At 37.5% G+C, this 19,478-nt stretch overlaps 1 protein-coding gene across 6 annotated transcripts in view; it reads left to right on the forward strand.

Moving 5' to 3' along the window:
• LOC124556788 (glucose-6-phosphate 1-dehydrogenase) overlaps nt 1-18,849 on the forward strand; it is a 300,483-nt gene extending 281,634 nt beyond the window's left edge. For all 6 annotated transcript variants that reach the window (XM_047130797.1, XM_047130796.1, XM_047130800.1 and 3 more), the window contains 4 exons: nt 597-813; nt 5,703-5,908; nt 6,863-7,023; nt 16,934-18,849. In XM_047130797.1, coding sequence (XP_046986753.1) covers nt 597-813; nt 5,703-5,908; nt 6,863-7,023; nt 16,934-17,030 — 681 coding nt within the window. In that variant the 3' untranslated portion in view covers nt 17,031-18,849. The remainder of the gene's footprint in view (nt 1-596; nt 814-5,702; nt 5,909-6,862; nt 7,024-16,933) is intronic.
• The last annotated feature ends 629 nt before the right edge of the window (nt 18,850-19,478 follow it).

A 19,478-nucleotide genomic window follows, 5' to 3' on the forward strand; every position in this document is an offset into this window, starting at 1 on the left:
GATGTACTGTGGAGACCTCACGCCCCACGTGTTGAGCAATTCGGCGGTACGTCCACCCGGCCTCCCGCATGCCCACTATACGCCCTCGCTCAAAGTCCGTCAACTGCACATACGGTTCACGTCCACGCTGTCGCGGCATGCTACCAGTGTTAAAGACTGCGATGGAGCTCCGTATGCCACGGCAAACTGGCTGACACTGACGGCGGCGGTGCACAAATGGTTCGCAGTTAGCGCCATTCGACGGCCAACACCGCGGTTCCTGGTGTGTCCGCTGTGCCGTGCGTGTGATCATTGCTTGTACAGCCCTCTCGCAGTGTCCGGAGCAAGTATGGTGGGTCTGACACACCGGTGTCAATGTGTTCTTTTTTCCATTTCCAGGAGTGTATATATAGGATTGCACATATATCCCATAAGATCCAATCACCAGTTCTCAGTTGAGCAATTTCACTTTGTGGAATACAGAGATTGCCAGTGAAATGGTTGAAAACTGCAATGCTTATGCTACTGTTTGTACATTTAATATTTACGGTGTCTATTATTCAAAAATTTTAATATATGACCAAAATAATACTTTTCTTGTATGCATTTCAAAACAGGTGAAAGTACTTCGATGCATTCCACCCATTACTCTAGATGATGTAGTCCTTGGTCAATATGTTGGAAAACCTGATGGTAATGGTGAAGAAAAGCTGGGTTACCTGGATGATCCTACAGTACCAGCAGGTTCAACAACACCAACATTTGCCACAGCAGTATTAAAAATAAAGAGTGAGCGTTGGGATGGTGTACCATTTATTCTCCGTTGTGGGAAAGGTATTGTTTTTAATTGAAACTTTACATAGTGTCGCATCATATTTATGAGCCCATGCTCTTCTCACTCCCAGGTATATCTGTTGTCCACCTGAAAATTACATTTTTAGCATGCTAATAAAAGTAATGCTTCTTATAAGCAATGTCTTGCTTCAAAGTGGTTATATTAGTGAGCCTTGCATATTTTACACTAATGATTTTTAGTAGTTTATTAGTAATTCTCAGAATATGACCAGGAATCTGCAGAAAATCCTTTGATTACTCCTAAGCTTCACCTTCAGTATAGTTCTATCACTCTGTATATTTCCTTTACAATATTTGATAACTGGAAGTCATATGGTTCCAAATATACATTGTAACTAGCCCCAGTGTGTATGAATATCTTCCATAGTACATTTCACCATGGTGTTACTGTACTTCTGAGGACAGCAGAGACTTATTTCTAACTGTAAATTTAGATAATCTTTTCCTTATAAGTCTTTGGGTAATTACGGTTTTCATTACACTAATCTGGTTAACACAGCATAAGAACAAAGTAAATCACATTGGCATATATTGTGCAAAAATCATGGTTCTGGATGAAACACTTTGTATTAGATCTTTTCACAGCATTTGCTCTCTCTGTTTCTTCACCATTGATTATAGTACACATTTGCAAACACACATGTAGTGACTGATGTGAGACTGGAATGTTTCTAGAGCAATGCTGCAATGTAGTGACAAGGTGCCACAAAGAATTGTTGCACATCATTTGACATCGTAGGAGCTGTGTTGTGTTTCCCACACGAAAATTATAGAAAAGTATGTGGTTGGGGGGGTCAGCTGGCTCTCTTAAAATACCATCATGATCTGTCTACTCATTTGGAAATGTTTCATTTGTCACATACCCCAGCACAAAAACAGAATGGCAAGGCAACTATTATATTTTAAAGGCGCCACTAACTAAAACTTCAACTTAATATAAAAAAATTAAAGCCCCAACAATTATAGCATGTACTGAGTAGTATTTGAAATAATGTAAGGATGCAGGGTTCCAGAAGTGGTAAGCCAATGAGCCTGCCCTCAGCAGAAAAATTTCACAAATTTATTTAACACAAACAGTTTACAGAAGGCACACGCTGGTACCTCAGCAGGTTCGATTATTCAATGAAGCACTTGTAAATGATATTCAAAACTGTCTACAATACATCAAACACTATAAATGTGAAAAGATTTAAGGTGCTAATGAAAAGATCTGATTGTGTAACACACAGACAAATATTTTAAAGGTGCCACTAACTAAAACATCACTTAATATAAAAAAAATTAAAGCCCCAACGATTATAGCATACAGTTTAACATCAAAATTATTTTAAAATGCCAGTAATTGGATCAGAAGTTGCTATTAACAAAATTGTGTCCAGGCACCAATAAGCAGAATAAACACGTACAGAATTGCAGTAACATGGGTTGAATTTCAACTCACAGTTTCTGCCAAAACCACCAGCCAGGCACCAGCAACAGACAGCAAGGCCTCATCCTGAATAACCTTGTTCAGAAGGTCGTCTAAAGATATTTGTATTCGGTACAGGTCATAACAGGAAATCCCAGCAGATTTGAAGGTACAGTTGAACAATTAACTTTTAGAGCTCTTAAACAGAAAAAACAACAATATTACCACCACACCATAACATCTAAAACCAGGTACATAAAATTTGGGAGAAGGTGTCAGTTTGTACCTCTACCACACTCTGAAAACAGAAATGCATTTATCAAAATTAACATTGTGGTAGTTAACTACACAGCTCCTTTGTCTGAGACACACACATTTAAATTGAGTGTCAACTTAGGCAGCTTAACACAGAAGTCATAATGGCAAGATACCACTCAGGAGGTTTAAGAGTTACAGATAAGTTTAACTCACCAAAACACACACGTTACTGCTGGCACTCCCTTTGGAATTTAAATAAAGTAGTACACAGATGACGGGTCAGTGTAATTCCCACAATGGAAATGCCACAAAGGAACTGATGACTTAATATGTGGCCACCCATCACACAGCCGCCCCCAAACAGGAAAACCTGCTGCCTTCCCAAGTTAGAATTTGACACTGTCGTGGGCAACCTTTACGTTGCGTGTGGCTGTTACCACCAGACTCCCTGTGTCCAGTGCACTGCTTACACCCCCTTCCCTTGTACCACACATTCATGGTCTTCAAAGGAAAGGTGACACATGCCAAAGTCAAATCCTCTCGTGGTGTGCCAAGGAAGTTCCAAGTTACAGCACCGCTACTATCTTACCCAAAATATCAATGTGAACATATCAGTCTCCCCCTTCCCCCGCCCCCCTTAAGTCAGAAACTAGGTTTGGCAGCCCAGTTTCTTTAATTTATTATGTACCAGCTTGTACTTGGTCATTGTGTACTGTCAGCTGACTCAAATAATCCCTGATTTTCTTAAACATTTTTGGGTCTTGTAGCAAGAAACTTCCACAAAACAAACTCTTAATGACCATACATGGCCCGAGAAATAGAGGCAACATTTTTGCCATGATCCCCTGTGCCCCTTCACTCTGCCCCAAGAAATTCTTCACATAGACAATACCTCCGTCATCACTGAAGCCGCATGCCTCACTCGATTGTAACAAAGAACCTCTCTCTGATATCCTAGAGAGATGTTATTTTTTGCCACCACTCATTTAGCCCTGATGCCCTCAGGGTCTGTATGATCAGATAATAGATCATTTAATGACCACAAATTAATCAGTGGTGAACTAAGAGAGAACACAAAAGTTAATTTAGCATGTGTCATCTTATGTGCCTCATGACAGGTGGTATTAAAGGCAAGATTAAGCCAATTCATGTAACTGTCCCAATGTTTTGTCAGTTTCTGTTTGCCACTGTTTTTGACGCGATGTGTATTTTATAAATTATAGAGCGTAGCAATCGGTCACCCTTTTAATAAAACCAGGGGGAAAAAAGAGGATGAATGATTGCTCAGCTCTGTAATTTATAAATCATATCACAGTCACTGAGTGCACCCACTTTCCTCGTGCAAGGTACTCTGATATGTATTTTAATTAATTTCAAGCTTTTTAGAAATTCTTCAGTTTTATGAATCATGCTCATAACATTCATGTCATTTGTCCAACAATTTTTTTTAGTAGTGCAGAAGTGTAAACTGGGAACACATGTGATTACTGTAGTTTAGCAGTTAAACGTGTTTTGGTCTTGTACCCAGTGAAGAATGTAAATTATCTTGTTGGCCATAAATAATCACCTTTTATTGATCATGCAGGATTCTCTGTAAGTATATTAAGTTTTTGTTGCCACTGATCTCTTGCTTTTTCTCTATTTGTGTCAATATTGACACTTTTAATATTAAGTTACATTACATTACATTATTACATTACTTGCTCTGGCAAGGTAGGGATGGGGTAGCTGCTGGGGTAGTTGTTTGAGGTGTCAGTCCATGCATGGACTCGTATCCGAATTCTGCATGTGGGGATATGGTGAGCCCCTTGATAGACCACACGGCATTTACCCATAAAAATGTCTGTTATCTACACTGTCCTTTGTTCCAGGGCAATGGACGTTGCAGCCAGTATGAGATGTGCGGTAGAGGACCCGAAATAAAATGTCCTTGGTTGTTACTTGTCCAGTGTGGTGAGATTTTAACACTGACACAAGTAGTAATCATTTCTATCCAAATCCCGTCCATTGGGGACTTGGCATGAAGGCTTAGAACCTGTGGCTGACTCAGGTATAGCTGGGTAAAACTGGTGAGCCTGAGAGTATCTGGGCTCGACAGCGGGTAGGCCTGGCTGGCTGTGAGCTGTACTATTTACGGGTCACAGACTCAATCGCGACGCTCACTGTACGGGTTCCAATGCTGAGTGATCAGCTAAGAGGTATCCCATGCATGTCGGTCCCCATGTGCGTTGCTCCCGCAGTCAATGGCTTGGGGCAGTGGTTAAGAATGCTCGGTCAGTATATTACTTTAAAATGAGTAGTGAGGATCCGAGCCCCCAGCATGGGGAGAGTTTTTCTGGGCCCCGAACCAGCGACAGTGGTGATTTCCCCCACTCTTGCATGACTGTTTGTCACATCACCGGTTTTGAACTATAGCAATAATAGTGTAATATCATAGACTGGGGGAAGTGGCCGTGAGTAGTACCTGGGTAATTGAGTCATTATATACCGATGTCAGAGGATAGCACACTCTTTGCCAGTTTACCAAATTATTCAAGGATTTTATTATTATTTTCATCCTCCTTCATGATCTTCAGTAGCAAAGCTGCCTTCTCAACTGTATTCTTCTGTAAATGTGACAAATTGTGTTCTATCATTTTTAATTGTTGGTATGTTCTGGTTTCTTTTTTCTTTTAATTTGTAGTTACATAATACTTTGACCATGTATCACAAACAAATTCACGGCAAAGGCTGCAGTTTTTTACAAGAATAAGAAGTGACTATGTTTATGTAAAATTTTATTACATAATAATAATAATAATAATAATAATAGACTGCTGATGTTTTCCTGATTTTGGGGAACTCATACCATTAATGAATCACATATATTTGTAAGACAAAATACTGTGTTTAACAATAACAAGCATTTACAAAGTATATTTTAATGAGTATTCCATAAAGTTTCAGAATTGCAGCTGGGTGTCATTGATATCTTGCCACGATATTTCAGCTGAAACCATTCAGCCACCATCAAATTAGTAATGTAAACTAGCAATCTCCAGTTTCAAACTCTCACCTTAAGATAGATTAATAGTTGCCAGCCGAAGTATCATGGGAAGATGTCAACATCATCTGGCTGCAATCCCTAAGTTTCATGGAACACTATTTATGATGGGAGAACTTGAAAAATATATTTTAATAAGACTTTTCTATTTCCTACTAGCATTAAATGAACGCAAAGCTGAAGTACGAATTCAGTACCAGGATGTTCCTGGAGACATTTTTAGTGGAAAGCCTAAACGAAATGAATTAGTAATTAGAGTCCAGCCAGGTGAAGCTGTGTACATTAAAATGATGACAAAAACCCCTGGAATGACATTTGATTTGGAGGAAACAGAACTGGATTTGACATACGGAAGTCGGTACAAGGTAATTTGAAGACTTAATCTTTGATGAATTATTGTTGACTAAAAATACTGCATGTTTTGTCTGTATTCATTTTTAGTGATCACAATGTGTTTCTGAGATGGCAAACTTTTTTCATTTTTTATATGATGTGTAAATCAGATTGGTCCTCCGAAAACAAATGGAATTAAGGACTAAATGATTTATGTTGTTGGAAATATATGAAATAGGTGCGACATGCATAAACAAAATAACAATGTTGTAACATTTTGTTCATACTTGTAAAAAATATTATGTTTTCAAATATTCTTCACGATTTCTTTTAGTTAATGCAAAATGGTGAAAATTGTTAACTGTACAGGATGACAAAACAAAATTAGAATAATAAGTTGACTCATCAGCTTTCAGAAGTTCTACAAGCTTAAGTAGCTAAAAATGAAAACTAAGAATCTTGAAAATGTTAAGAAAAAATGTAAAGAAGGAATAAGTTGCAGGCAATGAGTCAGAACTGCTAACTGATTATGACAAGAGAGATTCAAATTTCATAGTACTAGTAAGAGATGCAAGAGGTGATGTATAGGCTAAAGATAAAGAGGTAATTATTGGAAGGAAATGGTTATTACTGTATTGATGCAGCACTACACCTTTCTGCTCCAGCATTAGAGATGACTTCTAAGAGTCACTATCATTTCTTGTCAGCTTGGCCAATAGAGAGGTGTCATTGTTTGTGTGTGTGTGTGTGTGTGTGTGTGTGTGTGTGTGTGTGTGTGTGTGTGTGTGTGTGTGTGTTGATTGTCTCTGAAGTTCCATGATTTTGAGGGGTTTTACTACAGCTTTTAAGAATACACATGCCTTTGCTAGGGAAAGAGAAACTGAAATTATAGATTTTTTATTGTTTACTGTGTTCAGATTTTATGAATTTATTACCAGATTTCATTACAAGATACAAAATCTTCAAGTAAGTTATTTCTGTTACAGGAAGTAAAAATGCCTGATGCATATGAGAGACTGATACTTGATGTATTCTGTGGATCACAGATGCATTTTGTTCGCTCTGATGAACTTTCAGAGGCATGGAGGATTTTTACTCCACTGCTTCATGAGATTGAAAGTAAAAAGATTGCTCCAATTCCATATGTGTAAGCATACTTATTTTCTTTTCCCTAATTTCCATTGTAGATTGTACTCTGATCTAATCTTTAATTAGTTCTTTATTAATTCTTACATGTTCCACTTGAACTGTTTGCAGTAAGTGCAGAATAATTGTAGTGCTTGAGTAGAGGTTGATAACTGTGGTAAAAAAATCAACAAATTCATGTTCTTATTTTGCAAAGAATTCACTTTAATTTCCATTTTATAGCTGTAGAATTGGCATGTCATATTTCCATTTATTCACAGTGTCAGAAAAATAGGTTTTGGCAAATTCTACACAAAACTCATAGTATTCCTTGATGAACATCTTTTTCCACCCAATCAAATTTTTAAGTCAGGTAAGGACTGGAAATAACATCAGAATTCATAATTAAAATAAGGTAGACAGTGAACTGATGAGTCTAAATCACTGTTCTTTCTCAGTCACGGATGCTGTATGGTTGAGAATATTGTCCTGTGGAAAGGGTACTTGTGTGACAGTGTTTTCCATTTTTCACTCAGCTCCTGTTTTAATAATCTATTAATGAAGTGTAAAAGGCCCACTAATGATGATGTGGTTGTTCACGTAATCAGTCTGGATTGTACCATAGGAACATTAAAACGACCTCTGTAGCCAAGGAAGTGCCCTTTGCCACTGGTGGTGTACTGTCACCATCCTTTCTTCAACGCTTTTGTTGTTGGTGCATGAGCGAACCATGTTTCACCTGCAGTCATGTGTATGTGTACAATGTCTAGGAAAAGTTGTGCCTACCCATTTCCAGATCTACATTGAAAATTCTTCATCTGTTTTTTATTGAAATTATCATCACACTGGCATGATCTCACAAAATAACTTGTCATTTCATAGAAATGTATCCACCTTCGCAAACTGTTTTCGTATGTTGAGGTTCTCATGGAAACATGGTTGTTTCATGTATTTTATAATACCCATGGATAGTTCAGTATGGTGTTCTGTCACAATAAACATACAGAAAAATACTTATTGTCTTTGCATTATTGTATGTACAGTAAAATATGAGTGTATACAGCAGTTGCCACAGTCTTGAATGTGTGTTCACTTACTTAATTGTCGGTACTGTTATGGATCCTACATATTAGACTTTCAGTAAACTGTATTGAAACATATTGGAAGCAATTGATAACTGAGAGGACAGATGACTGTTTTGATTGATAAATTGGCATTAAATTTGATATATCTTTGCATTTCAATTATGTATTTTGCTCAAAAGGTTTTATCATGAATCAACATCACACAATATCATAGTGTCATTAGAAAGTGAACATAAGCTATGCCAAGATCATGTACTCATAGAGGAATATAGTGCTGAGTGCCAAGAATTGAGCAAATTCGAATAGCTGCATTTTTTGAGAAGGAGATATTGCAGTTGGAGATTTTCCCAATTTGTGAGATGTCAAAGATCAGATATAATTTTATGAAATTCATTTGGATTTGAGTTTTTGCTATAGATAGAATTATCTTCAGAACTGCCAGAGGTGGAATGAGCAAAGATCCAAGGTCAGTTTCAGATGAAAATGCAATGTGCATAAAGGGAATCTTAAGTACAAAAATAATAAACAAGCATGGTAGTGAGAAATAAAAGGAATAATCAATGTGTGAAATGAAATACATTACATAATAAATAATTCCAATTTGTGGGGAAGGAGATGCTTTCAAAAAGTTCTGACTGGAGGAAAGAAAAAGAAAATAATTTGGAGAATGGATTACTTAACTAACGTAGCAACAAAAAAAGGTAAGATTAATGGAGTGAAATGAGGAATGAGAAATGTTCAAGAGTGTGAAGGCGAGGGATATGTAGGTGCCAAAAAAATTAAGAAAATAATGAGAAAGTCAGTTGTCTATATAATAATATCATCTACAAAAAGGATGGCAAATAAAGAAAAGTTTTACCTGCAGTAATGTTGAACTGTTGCATAAATTAGATGGCTTGTACTGTGCACTATATCTTCATTCAATACTGCTATTCCTGACAGAATTTGTGTGTGTGTGTGTGTGTGTGTGTGTGTGTGTGTGTGTGCGTGTGTGCGTGTGAGAAAAAGGGGGGTGGGTGGGGCATTTTTGTCCTATTTTTCATTGTGAGCTATTTGGCTGTTTCTAGTGGAATAATATACAGAGAAAAGGACTGCAGACAGAAATTAACATAACATTGATTTGTAATATACACAGTGAATTAAATAAAATGTAAAATTCTTGTTTCATACCAGTACTCCATTCGTCACTTGAAATTACTTCTCTTATTCCTTCCAGCAACAACTTCCATTTCCATCCTTTCTCATTTTTATTTCCATGTTAGGTTTTTGTTATCTTTGGTTGATTACAATAAATGAATGGTAAAAATGTTTAAAAATATATGATACATGTGTTATGACTTTGTAATACATGTTTATAATGACTTTATAATACCCGTTCTCAAATCATTGGGGGTGTGTGTACATAATGCCCATTATTATCTAAGTTTTTATTTGCTCTATTTGGCTCATTAACGACTTGTTTTCACCAGTAAAAAACTTAAGTAATCAAATAAAATCAATTTAAATAGCACAGAGTGATCGAAATTGTGAAAAAGTGAATACCAAAATAGAATGAAGATCAGGACTTATGTTTCATAACAGAGCAACAGAGCAAGAAGGAAATTCAGATGTAGGCTTTATTATAAACAAGAAAATTAAAAACAATGTTGCAGATATTAAGGGAATCTCAGTCAGAATGGTGTGACTTGTTTCAATAACAAAATCATCATCATCCATTTATCATACACTACAGGTTATAGCCATTTTCCAGACTTCTCCATATATTACAGTCTTCAACAATTCACATCCAACTTTGTTCTGCTTGTTTCTTTTTCATGAATTCCTCTTTTATTGGGTTGTCTTGTAGATTTTTCTTGCAACAAAGAAACCAGCATAGACTCTTCTTCATCCATCTCCTATCATCCTGCCGCACTTTATGCATATCTCCATTTCAGTTTTGTAACGGTCACAATCATGTCGTCAACTCTTGACTTTTCTCTTATCTGTTTGTTTGTTTTTCTGTCCCTTTTTGTTATTCACAATAAACACATTCTTCTCCCTCATAAATAACAGAGTTCCATAAGTGGGGATTAGGTAGTTGCCCCATTTTTCTTCTTCCATTTGGTATTTAAACCATGAATGCCTTTCTTTTTATTCAAATTTCAACATTTAATCCACGAGATTAAAAATTTTCCTGACATGTAGATTGCTCGATGAAATTTTTGTTGAATGTTTGTGACTTGCTGCCATGATATTTTGGTACAGTCTTCTGCCTCTCTTTAGGTGAACACTGACAGAAATATACTGAGCTCACCTATGTAAAATCACACTGATAGATAAGTGTTGCAATGAGTTATATCTGTGCAAGCACTGTGTGAGTGCATGCTCTTCTGCTGCAAGGTGCACTCTGTGGTGAAAGCTCGTCTCATTGTATCTGATCAGTCATTTTCAAACTGTGAAATTGCAGAATAGTACTGGCTATGCAGAGCAGTGCAGGGTGTATATAAAGTGTGGGAACACTTTCAATTATTTATTGCACAAGAACTAAACATTGTGCAGATGTCATACATATTGCATTTTCAAGAGAAAATCTGAAAGTTTTTTTTGCAAACATTCAGTATGTGACCTATGAGTGACCAGCTTGGCATCGTAGACTGTAGCAGGTGCTTCACGTATTCTCTCCCGGAGCTCTGCTACAACACAGAGTATAGTCAGTACATACACCAGATCTTTAATGTGTCCCCACAGAAAGAAAGTTACATGGAGTCAGAGCTGGTGACCGGGGAGGCCATTTCATGAAACAGCTGTCTCCTTCTGTAGCACAGCCGATCCATCAATGCGGCAGCTCCGTGTTCAGTTACCCATGAACTTCATTATGAAAATGGGATGGAGCCCCATCCTGCTGAAAGATGAACGGAGAGTCTGATTGCATTTGAGGCATCAGCCATTGCTACAACATGTCCAAGTAGGCATATCCAGTGACAGTGCTCTCAGTGAATAAGAATGGCCTGTACAGTTTTCGATGTGACAAGGCACAAAAAACATTTACCTCTCAAATTCAATGCATTCCTGTGGATGCTTTGCACCCCAGATTCGACAATTATGCCTGTTCACTTTCCCATTAGGGTGAAAAGTGGCTTCTCTGATAAAAATTAAGTGATCAACAATGTCATCCTCATTCAGTTGTTGCAACTGCGAACTAAACTCAAAACGCTTGTCTTTGTTGTCTTCAATGAGCTTCTGCACTAGCTCCAATTTGAATGGTTTCATAGACAGATCCTGTCGCAGGACTTCCCACACTGTCATTGGAGCCATTTCGTGTTCACTGGATGCACGATGCACCGATTTCTTTGGACTCCTTATGAATGTCTCTCATACACACTTCACATTCGCTTCTCTTTGCCGGGCACAAGCAACCACTTTCCTTGTTAGTGGCTTCTTACCGTGCTTGGTTCTAAACATCCGTTGAACAGCTATAGCACACTTGTTTTTGTCGAACTCCAATGCACAGAAAGCTCTCTCCACTCCTAAACTCGCCGTGTTTGTGATTAGCGCTGACTATCAGCAAATTACCAAACTACTACATAAAGAAAAACTTTCAGGGTTTCTATTCAAAATGACATATGTATGATACCTGTACTATGTTTGGTTCTTGTGCAATAAATAATTGAAAGTGTTCCCACACTTTATGTACACCCTGTATGTAATTTAAAACCACCACCCTAATTGATAAGAAACTCAGACAGCCGTTTTTCCACTGATTCATTGATGATAGAGCTTCAAAAGTTTTATGTACGGACCACAATTTTTGTTTCATTGTATTGCATCAGATAATCAGTAGAAATACAAGTTTGGCAATAACTTACTGTCTTGCAGGAGGCAAATACGCTGCTGGTGTTGCCAACGTGATCCTTAACAGTGTGCATTGTTTTCCCTTTGTAAGATTTGTTGCATGTGCATGGAATCCCATAGACTTCTGCCTTGCAGAACTCTTAAGTCATCTTTGATATTCCCCAAACATGCCAAGATTTTTGATGGAGGGCAGAAGATCACTTTAACCTTTAGTCTTCTTAATAATCTGCCTATTTTTGCAGAAATATTCCCAATATATGGTAGATGAGCTCTCGTTTTGAAGGCTTCAACCTCTTACTTGTTTTGCTGTTTGAACATCTGAAGCCCTGTCTGCACTTGCTGAGACAAATGTCCATTGTTCAGGAACACAATTTGTAGGATTCCAGTTCCAGTTGCAGGTTGTTGGCATCTGAGAGAGTATGGGCTGTGGAAACCAGTAACCTGTAATTAAAGGTCTGTATGATTGGACTGTTGATATATAGAATGTCTAAGTGTGCTATCTCTTTTCCATTGCACTAAAATGTCTAAAATGGGAAACAATCTGCTTCCTCCATTTTCATAGTTAATTGTGTTTTCATGTATGGAGTTCAGATGTTGAAGGAACTCTCTGAGACTGTCAAAACCTTGAGCCCAAACAATAAAAATATCATCAATATAACGTCATCAGCCTAGTGCCAAAGTTTTGTTGGTTTTATAATTTCTGAGTCGATTGCTCACTTCTCTAAGTCCTCCATAAAAAGGTTTGCCACTAAGGGAGACAAACTGGAAAGCAACTGGAATCACTCAATAGAGGAAAGTCCACTGGACCTAACGGGATACCAATTCGATTCTACACAGAGTACGCGAAAGAACTTGCCCCCCTTCTAACAGCCGTGTACCGCAAGTCTCTAGAGGAACGGAGGGTTCCAAATGATTGGAAAAGAGCACAGATAGTCCCAGTCTTCAAGAAGGGTCGTCGAGCAGATGCGCAAAACTATAGACCTATATCTGTTACGTCGATCTCTTGTAGAATTTTAGAACATGTTTTTTGCTCGCGTATCATGTCATTTCTGGAAACCCAGAATCTACTATGTAGGAATCAACATGGATTCCGGAAACAGCGATCGTGTGAGACCCAGCTCGCCTTATTTGTTCATGAGACCCAGAAAATATTAGATACAGGCTCCCAGGTAGATGCTATCTTTCTTGACTTCCGGAAGGCGTTCGATACAGTTCCGCACTGTCGCCTGATAAACAAAGTAAGAGCCTACGGAATATCAGACCAGCTGTGTGGCTGGATTGAAGAGTTTTTAGCAAACAGAACACAGCATGTTGTTATCAATGGAGAGACGTCTACAGACGTTAAAGTAACCTCTGGCGTGCCACAGGGGAGTGTTATGGGACCATTGCTTTTCACAATATATATAAATGACTTAGTAGATAGTGTCGGAAGTTCCATGCGGCTTTTTGCGGATGATGCTGTAGTATACAGAGAAGTTGCAGCATTAGAAAATTGTAGCGAAATGCAGGAAGATCTGCAGCGGATAGGCACTTGGTGCAGGGAGTGGCAACTGACCCTTAACATAGACAAATGTAATGTATTGCGAATACATAGAAAGAAGGATCCTTTATTGTATGATTATATGATAGCGGAACAAACACTGGTAGCAGTTACTTCTGTAAAATATCTGGGAGTATGCGTGCGGAACGATTTGAAGTGGAATGATCATATAAAATTAATTGTTGGTAAGGCGGGTACCAGGTTGAGATTCATTGGGAGAGTCCTTAGAAAATGTAGTCCATCAACAAAGGAGGTGGCTTACAAAGCACTCGTTCGGCCTATACTTGAGTATTGCTCATCAGTGTGGGATCCGTACCAGATCGGGTTGACGGAGGAGATAGAAAAGATCCAAAGAAGAGCGGCGCGTTTCGTCACAGGGTTATTCATCGCGGTGTAGCTTGCTCGCCAGGTTTCGAGAGGGTGCGTTTCTGGATGAGGTATCGAATATATTTCTTCCCCTTACTTATACCTCCCGAGGAGATCACGAATGTAAAATTAGAGAGATTAGAGCGCACACGGAGGCTTTCAGACAGTCGTTCTTCCCGCGAACCATACGCGACTGGAACAGGAAAGGGAGTTAATGACAGTGGCACGTAAAGTGCCCTCCGCCACACACCGTTGGGTGGCTTGCGGAGTATCAATGTAGATGTAGATGTAAAAGAGACTGCCCATGGTGACACCATCAGATTGTTAAAAAATGCCTTAGGTAAACAGTACAAAGGGGGTACTTGTTTTTTTAATTAACTGAAACAACAAATTGGTCATTTAAATGAGTGTTGAACACTATGAATTGACTTATTTTTCATATATTGCCAGAAAAGTTAATTTTACTGAGTGCTGAGGCACATTCTTCTGTTGTTCATGGCAAACTGAAACCTACTCAGTGTCATTACCAATATGGTAATTACAGTGAGGAAGTTGAGTTTAGCTGCTGCTTTTTCAGTATGGTCTGTCTAACAGTATTGAAGAAGATAGTGGTGGGTGTGCAACACTCCAGGGAGGCATTTGGTGGAAGGCAGCACTTTCCTTGCCATTTTGAAGCTGAATAAATCAATCCACACTGTCTTTACATTCACCCTAGTATCTGAAAGGCACTTTCTGCAAAGAGGAAATGTCCAGTTGTGAAACTTCCTATCGGATTAAAATTGCATGCTGAATTGGGACTTGAACCCGGGACCTTTGTCTTTCATGGGGAAGTGCTGTACCAGCAGAGTTATCTAGCACAACTCACAACCCATCCTCACAGCTCCGCTTCTGACAGTACCTCAGGTTTGGGTCCCAGGCTGGCACACAGATTTAATCTGCAAGGAAGTTTTAATCTGTGTACACTCTATTGCAGAGTGAAGGTTCATTCTGGAAATGATCTCTCAGGTTGTGATTAAGACATATCTTTGTAATATCTGTTTTTCAATGAGTTCTAGTCCCACAAGTTACACAGGAGGGCTTCTTTGAAGTTTAGAAGGTAGGAGATCAGTTACTGGCAGAAGTAAAGCTGAGAGGATGGTTCATGTCATGCTCAGGTAGCTCAGTTGGTACAGCACTTGCCCACGAAAGTCAAAGGACCCTCCAATCACGAAGTTCGTCAAAGAAATGTCACTCATGCTGACTGCTGTTCGTCAGTGGTGAAGGCTGGAATTTGCATGCCAATATTGCAACTGAGTGGCAACAGGTTGCCTTTTCAGGTGAATCATGTTTTATTCTCCATTGGCATAGAAAGTCTGAATGCAAACCCCCAACGACAATTGTTGGAAGGGTCCAGCCTGGATGTGGGAGATGTTATGGTCTGGGGAATGTTTTCATGGCATTCCCTGGGTGATCTCGTCATTCAAGGCACAATGGTTCAACACAACTATACGTCTATTGTTGGGGACCATGTTCATTCGTACATGCAACTTGTTTTTTTCCAAGGTACAATGGCATCTACCAGCAGAACAATGCAATGTGTCATACAGTTCGTGGCGATGTGCATACTAGGATGAGTTTACAGCACTCCCCTGGCCACCAAATTCCCTGTATTTAAACCCAGTGGAGACTCTGTGGGACCACTTCAGTTCAGGTGATCCTCAACTGAGAAACATTATTCAGGCGTTTGACAGAAGGTCACATTAATATCATTGGAAAGTATGTTCCAGTAACAACTTTGTGTCAAATTCTCAATAGTAGAAGAAATTGATCTATTAAAAAGTGAGGATGGACATAGAAGAAGAAAATAATTTTGCAGAAGAAAATTAATTTAAAAATAACAATACTATAAATAAAACATAAACAAATAAATATAATAGAAAGATAAAGTAAAATAGAATTTTGACGTTATTACGGGCACCCAGTTCCGTATAACGTACTTAGCAACTGGGAAGCGGGTGTCCCTTAGGCAGACAAGTCATCTTTTTTCATTGATATGTTCCGACAGTTTGACCCCGGGCTTCCCTTTTGGGGTCATATTCTGCTATATAACATCAGGTATTTGTAGTTTCCCTGAATTCTGGAACTTGCACACCAACATAGCCTTGCATCCCACTGCCTTTCTGGACTCAATTACAAAAAGCTCCTTCCATCTACCCATCAATTTCTTCTTGCACTCCATTTTTTCCATATATTCTCACAGCAATTTTATTGCCTTTATGGAGTATAGTGTATTTTTATTTATTGTCATAATGTATTGTTATCATTTCTTCCATTCATTCCTTGCTGATTCTATATTCATCTGTAATTCTTGCTCTATATCTGACTGTTGTAGTACTTGAGTTAATGCTGACACATCACATACTTTTAAGTTATCTTCTATTGCCCAGTCACATTAATGTGTTTTCCTTCATCTTTGCCTCCCTTCCTTCTTATACTTCATGTATATCTCTTAACCTGTGTTCTGGTAGACGCTATCACTCCCTTCGTTACATACATTATTGATTTCTTCTCTGTTCCCTTTGAAGATGGAATGTGTGGTTCCCAAATATCTCTTTCCTTTATGCGTGTTTTTGTTGGCTGCACTATCCTGAAGAATTGCTAATACATTGCAAATTTAAGACCTGAATTTTAGTAACTTTCATGTATCCACATAGTACACTGTTTTTAATATGTCACTAATGTCTCTTTCCTCATGATTCAACACCTCTCATTTGTTACGTGTTTTTATTATATGCTTGCAAAATATTTCTAATTGTAATTTGATAATGAGGTAATGTTCGACACAAATAAATTTGATATCGTTTTTAATGCTCTTGCTTTTTCTTTGCACCATTACCTTTTTTAACTCAGCAGTGCTTTTAATGTTGGACCATATATTTGAAACACTGTCTTCATGCCATTGACTTATCAAAAACCTCATGCAGAGTGCTTGAGGGAGCACTTTGACAGCAGCGTTTAATGTGCAGCATGCTGACTTATACTGTGCTGTTCATTTAAGAATCTGTTTTGAGCTCTGCATATTCAGTTTCCAAAGACACTTTGTAACATAGAATGTTGTTTACTTTTTACAGATATGGTTCACGTGGACCAAAGGCTTCTGACCACAAGTGTGATGAGAACAACTTCAAGTACTATGGATCGTATAAATGGGTTCCACCAAAAGCATGACTATAGGAAAGAGAATGACATCCGTTCCATGATTTGCTTTGTCTTTCATTTCATGCATGTCTTCCACTCAGTAATGAAATGTTACCATTGTAATAAGAGAATGATGATTATGTATATAGGGTTAATTTGTTGTTCAAGGTCTAGGGTGGGGAAACTGGGCATTTTTGGGCCATGTTTATATATTTAATTTATCATAGCATTTTGGAGGAGTTATTTAAAAGATAATGTACTCATAGCTCAAATTTTGTATACTTGTAATATAGAACTCATGTCACTCTCTAAACATTTAGAAGAATTGCCTAAGAAAATCTTCACCAACTATGTTGTTTGAAGTTTGCAGTTTCTGCTGAAATGCCATTTCATTTACAATCAGCACAAAATATTGTGTAAGAGTTATGTACACTAGAGTTTCTGCCTTTGATATTGACTGAAACTGTAACAGCAAGAAAATTATTTAATTTATGAACCAGTAAGATTAATCACAAATTCATGTAGTGCAATGTTCAGTGAAGGCTGACATTAGCAATCTGTTCCTAGTGGTGATTCTTATAAATTTTTGTAGATATATTTCTGTACTTTAAATGGATGTGATACTCATTACAAAAATAGCAAATGACTCACTTGTTATTATTTTATGTATTGGTTTTAATCCATACATATTGTGTTGTTATTTATGTTAATGTGTGGACATTGTGTCTATATCTTTCTCATCATGTTGAAGTGGAGTTACAGTTTCGAGGAATTTTCTTGTTTTAATCTTGTTTAAATTTTTGTTCAAATTTTTCTCATTTTATTTATTTGTTAAATTTGAAATTTGTCTGTCTTTGAATCACAAAACTGTCCCCCTTGTAATCGATATTGCTCAGTGCCGTCAGTGTGTCCATGTTATGTATTCGTGTTAATCACCCAGATTATTTACGATGGTGTTTTGCAATAAGTTGAATACACAATAGTATGTGCAACATATTACATAATTGACTCATCATAGACATTAGACAGTGGTAGATAATACACCATATTACATGAAGTGGATATAGGCTTTGGCTAGATACAGATGGAGTATACAAAAATCATTGCTGACTGAAGTAATGCCAAACACCCTATTTGACAATATTTTAGATTATTACATTTCAAATCACCCAGACTGTTTTCTTGTAATTTACTCAGTTTATTATTTTATGCAAACACACTAAAATTGTACGCGTGTGTATATATGCCATTTATGCAAAGCCCAGTCATCTTTAGTGCTCATTCTGCATGTTATCCACTTTTATTTCTATTGAATTTTTTTTCTGGTTTTATAAATTTACTTTTATGCCATATTGAAACTTGTTACAGATACATTTTGTAATAAATACATTTGCTGAAGCTAAGTGTTACAATCTCTTTGTGCAACATTAAGAACTTTGAAGATTAAGTGTCAACTTTGTAGATTTAGTGTCCTGAATGATCAAATAATCTTTGATTAACTCAAGAAGGGCTATTGTATTGCCACCATTTTTAATTACTCTAGAAATGTTTTTTGGACTGTTTATTCCAATAAGATAAATGCTTTTGTATTTCATGAGCTTGTTGCTTATTCCATCAGGATTCTCACTGATACGTTACAGCTTAATTTATTTTTATTCTGGTAGAAACACAGTGCAAATTTTGTGAATAATGTTTATTTTCAATATAGTTATGAAATTAAAATATTGGGTATTTTTATGGATTGTATTGTTATTTATAGAAATTTATTTGTACAAATAACAGATAATGCAGTATTTTTGGATATTTATATAATGACTTGTTATTTAAAATACAAAAATTAACTCCAAAATATTTGTCTTTTTATTAAAAAAAAAAGGTCCTTCAACCTCTGTCTGTTCACAAAGTGGAGTGTTGGTTTTGCATCTTTTCATATTAATAAAAAACAAGTTTACATTTGACATTAAATTATTCAATATTGTGTTCATAAAAGAAAAACACTTCAGATGGAGAATGGGGGCAGGGGGGGTTGAGCCTTTGAGATTGGCTAGTTGAGTAAGCCATTGACAAATTCCTAATACACAACTGAGTCAGAAATAACTTGGAGGCATGTCTACAGCGAGTAATGTTCTTCTATCAGCAGCAATTTCTGTCTCGAGTTTTACAGCCATTGTTCTTACGTTGTGTTACATGGCTGCATTAGGTTGAGAATTCCTTGTGGACACTTTGGGTGGTCTGCACTGATACACCAATAAATCGGGCAACTTCATTCATGGTGTGGTCATGGGCATATCCAAACACAATAGCTGCTTTCTGCCATTCTGTCCTAGCTTCACACTGATCCATGTTACTGCACCCATTCCATAAAAACAATGGCACATATCTGTCAATTCACTGTGTAGACTAAAGTCAGTAGTGCGGTGTCACAGAACACTCTCATGCCAGGTATAAACTACTCGCAGCACTCCAAAGTGAACAGTA

Source organism: Schistocerca americana, chromosome X (genome assembly GCF_021461395.2).
Source record: "Schistocerca americana isolate TAMUIC-IGC-003095 chromosome X, iqSchAmer2.1, whole genome shotgun sequence".
Classification (NCBI taxonomy): Eukaryota; Metazoa; Arthropoda; class Insecta; order Orthoptera; family Acrididae; genus Schistocerca; species Schistocerca americana.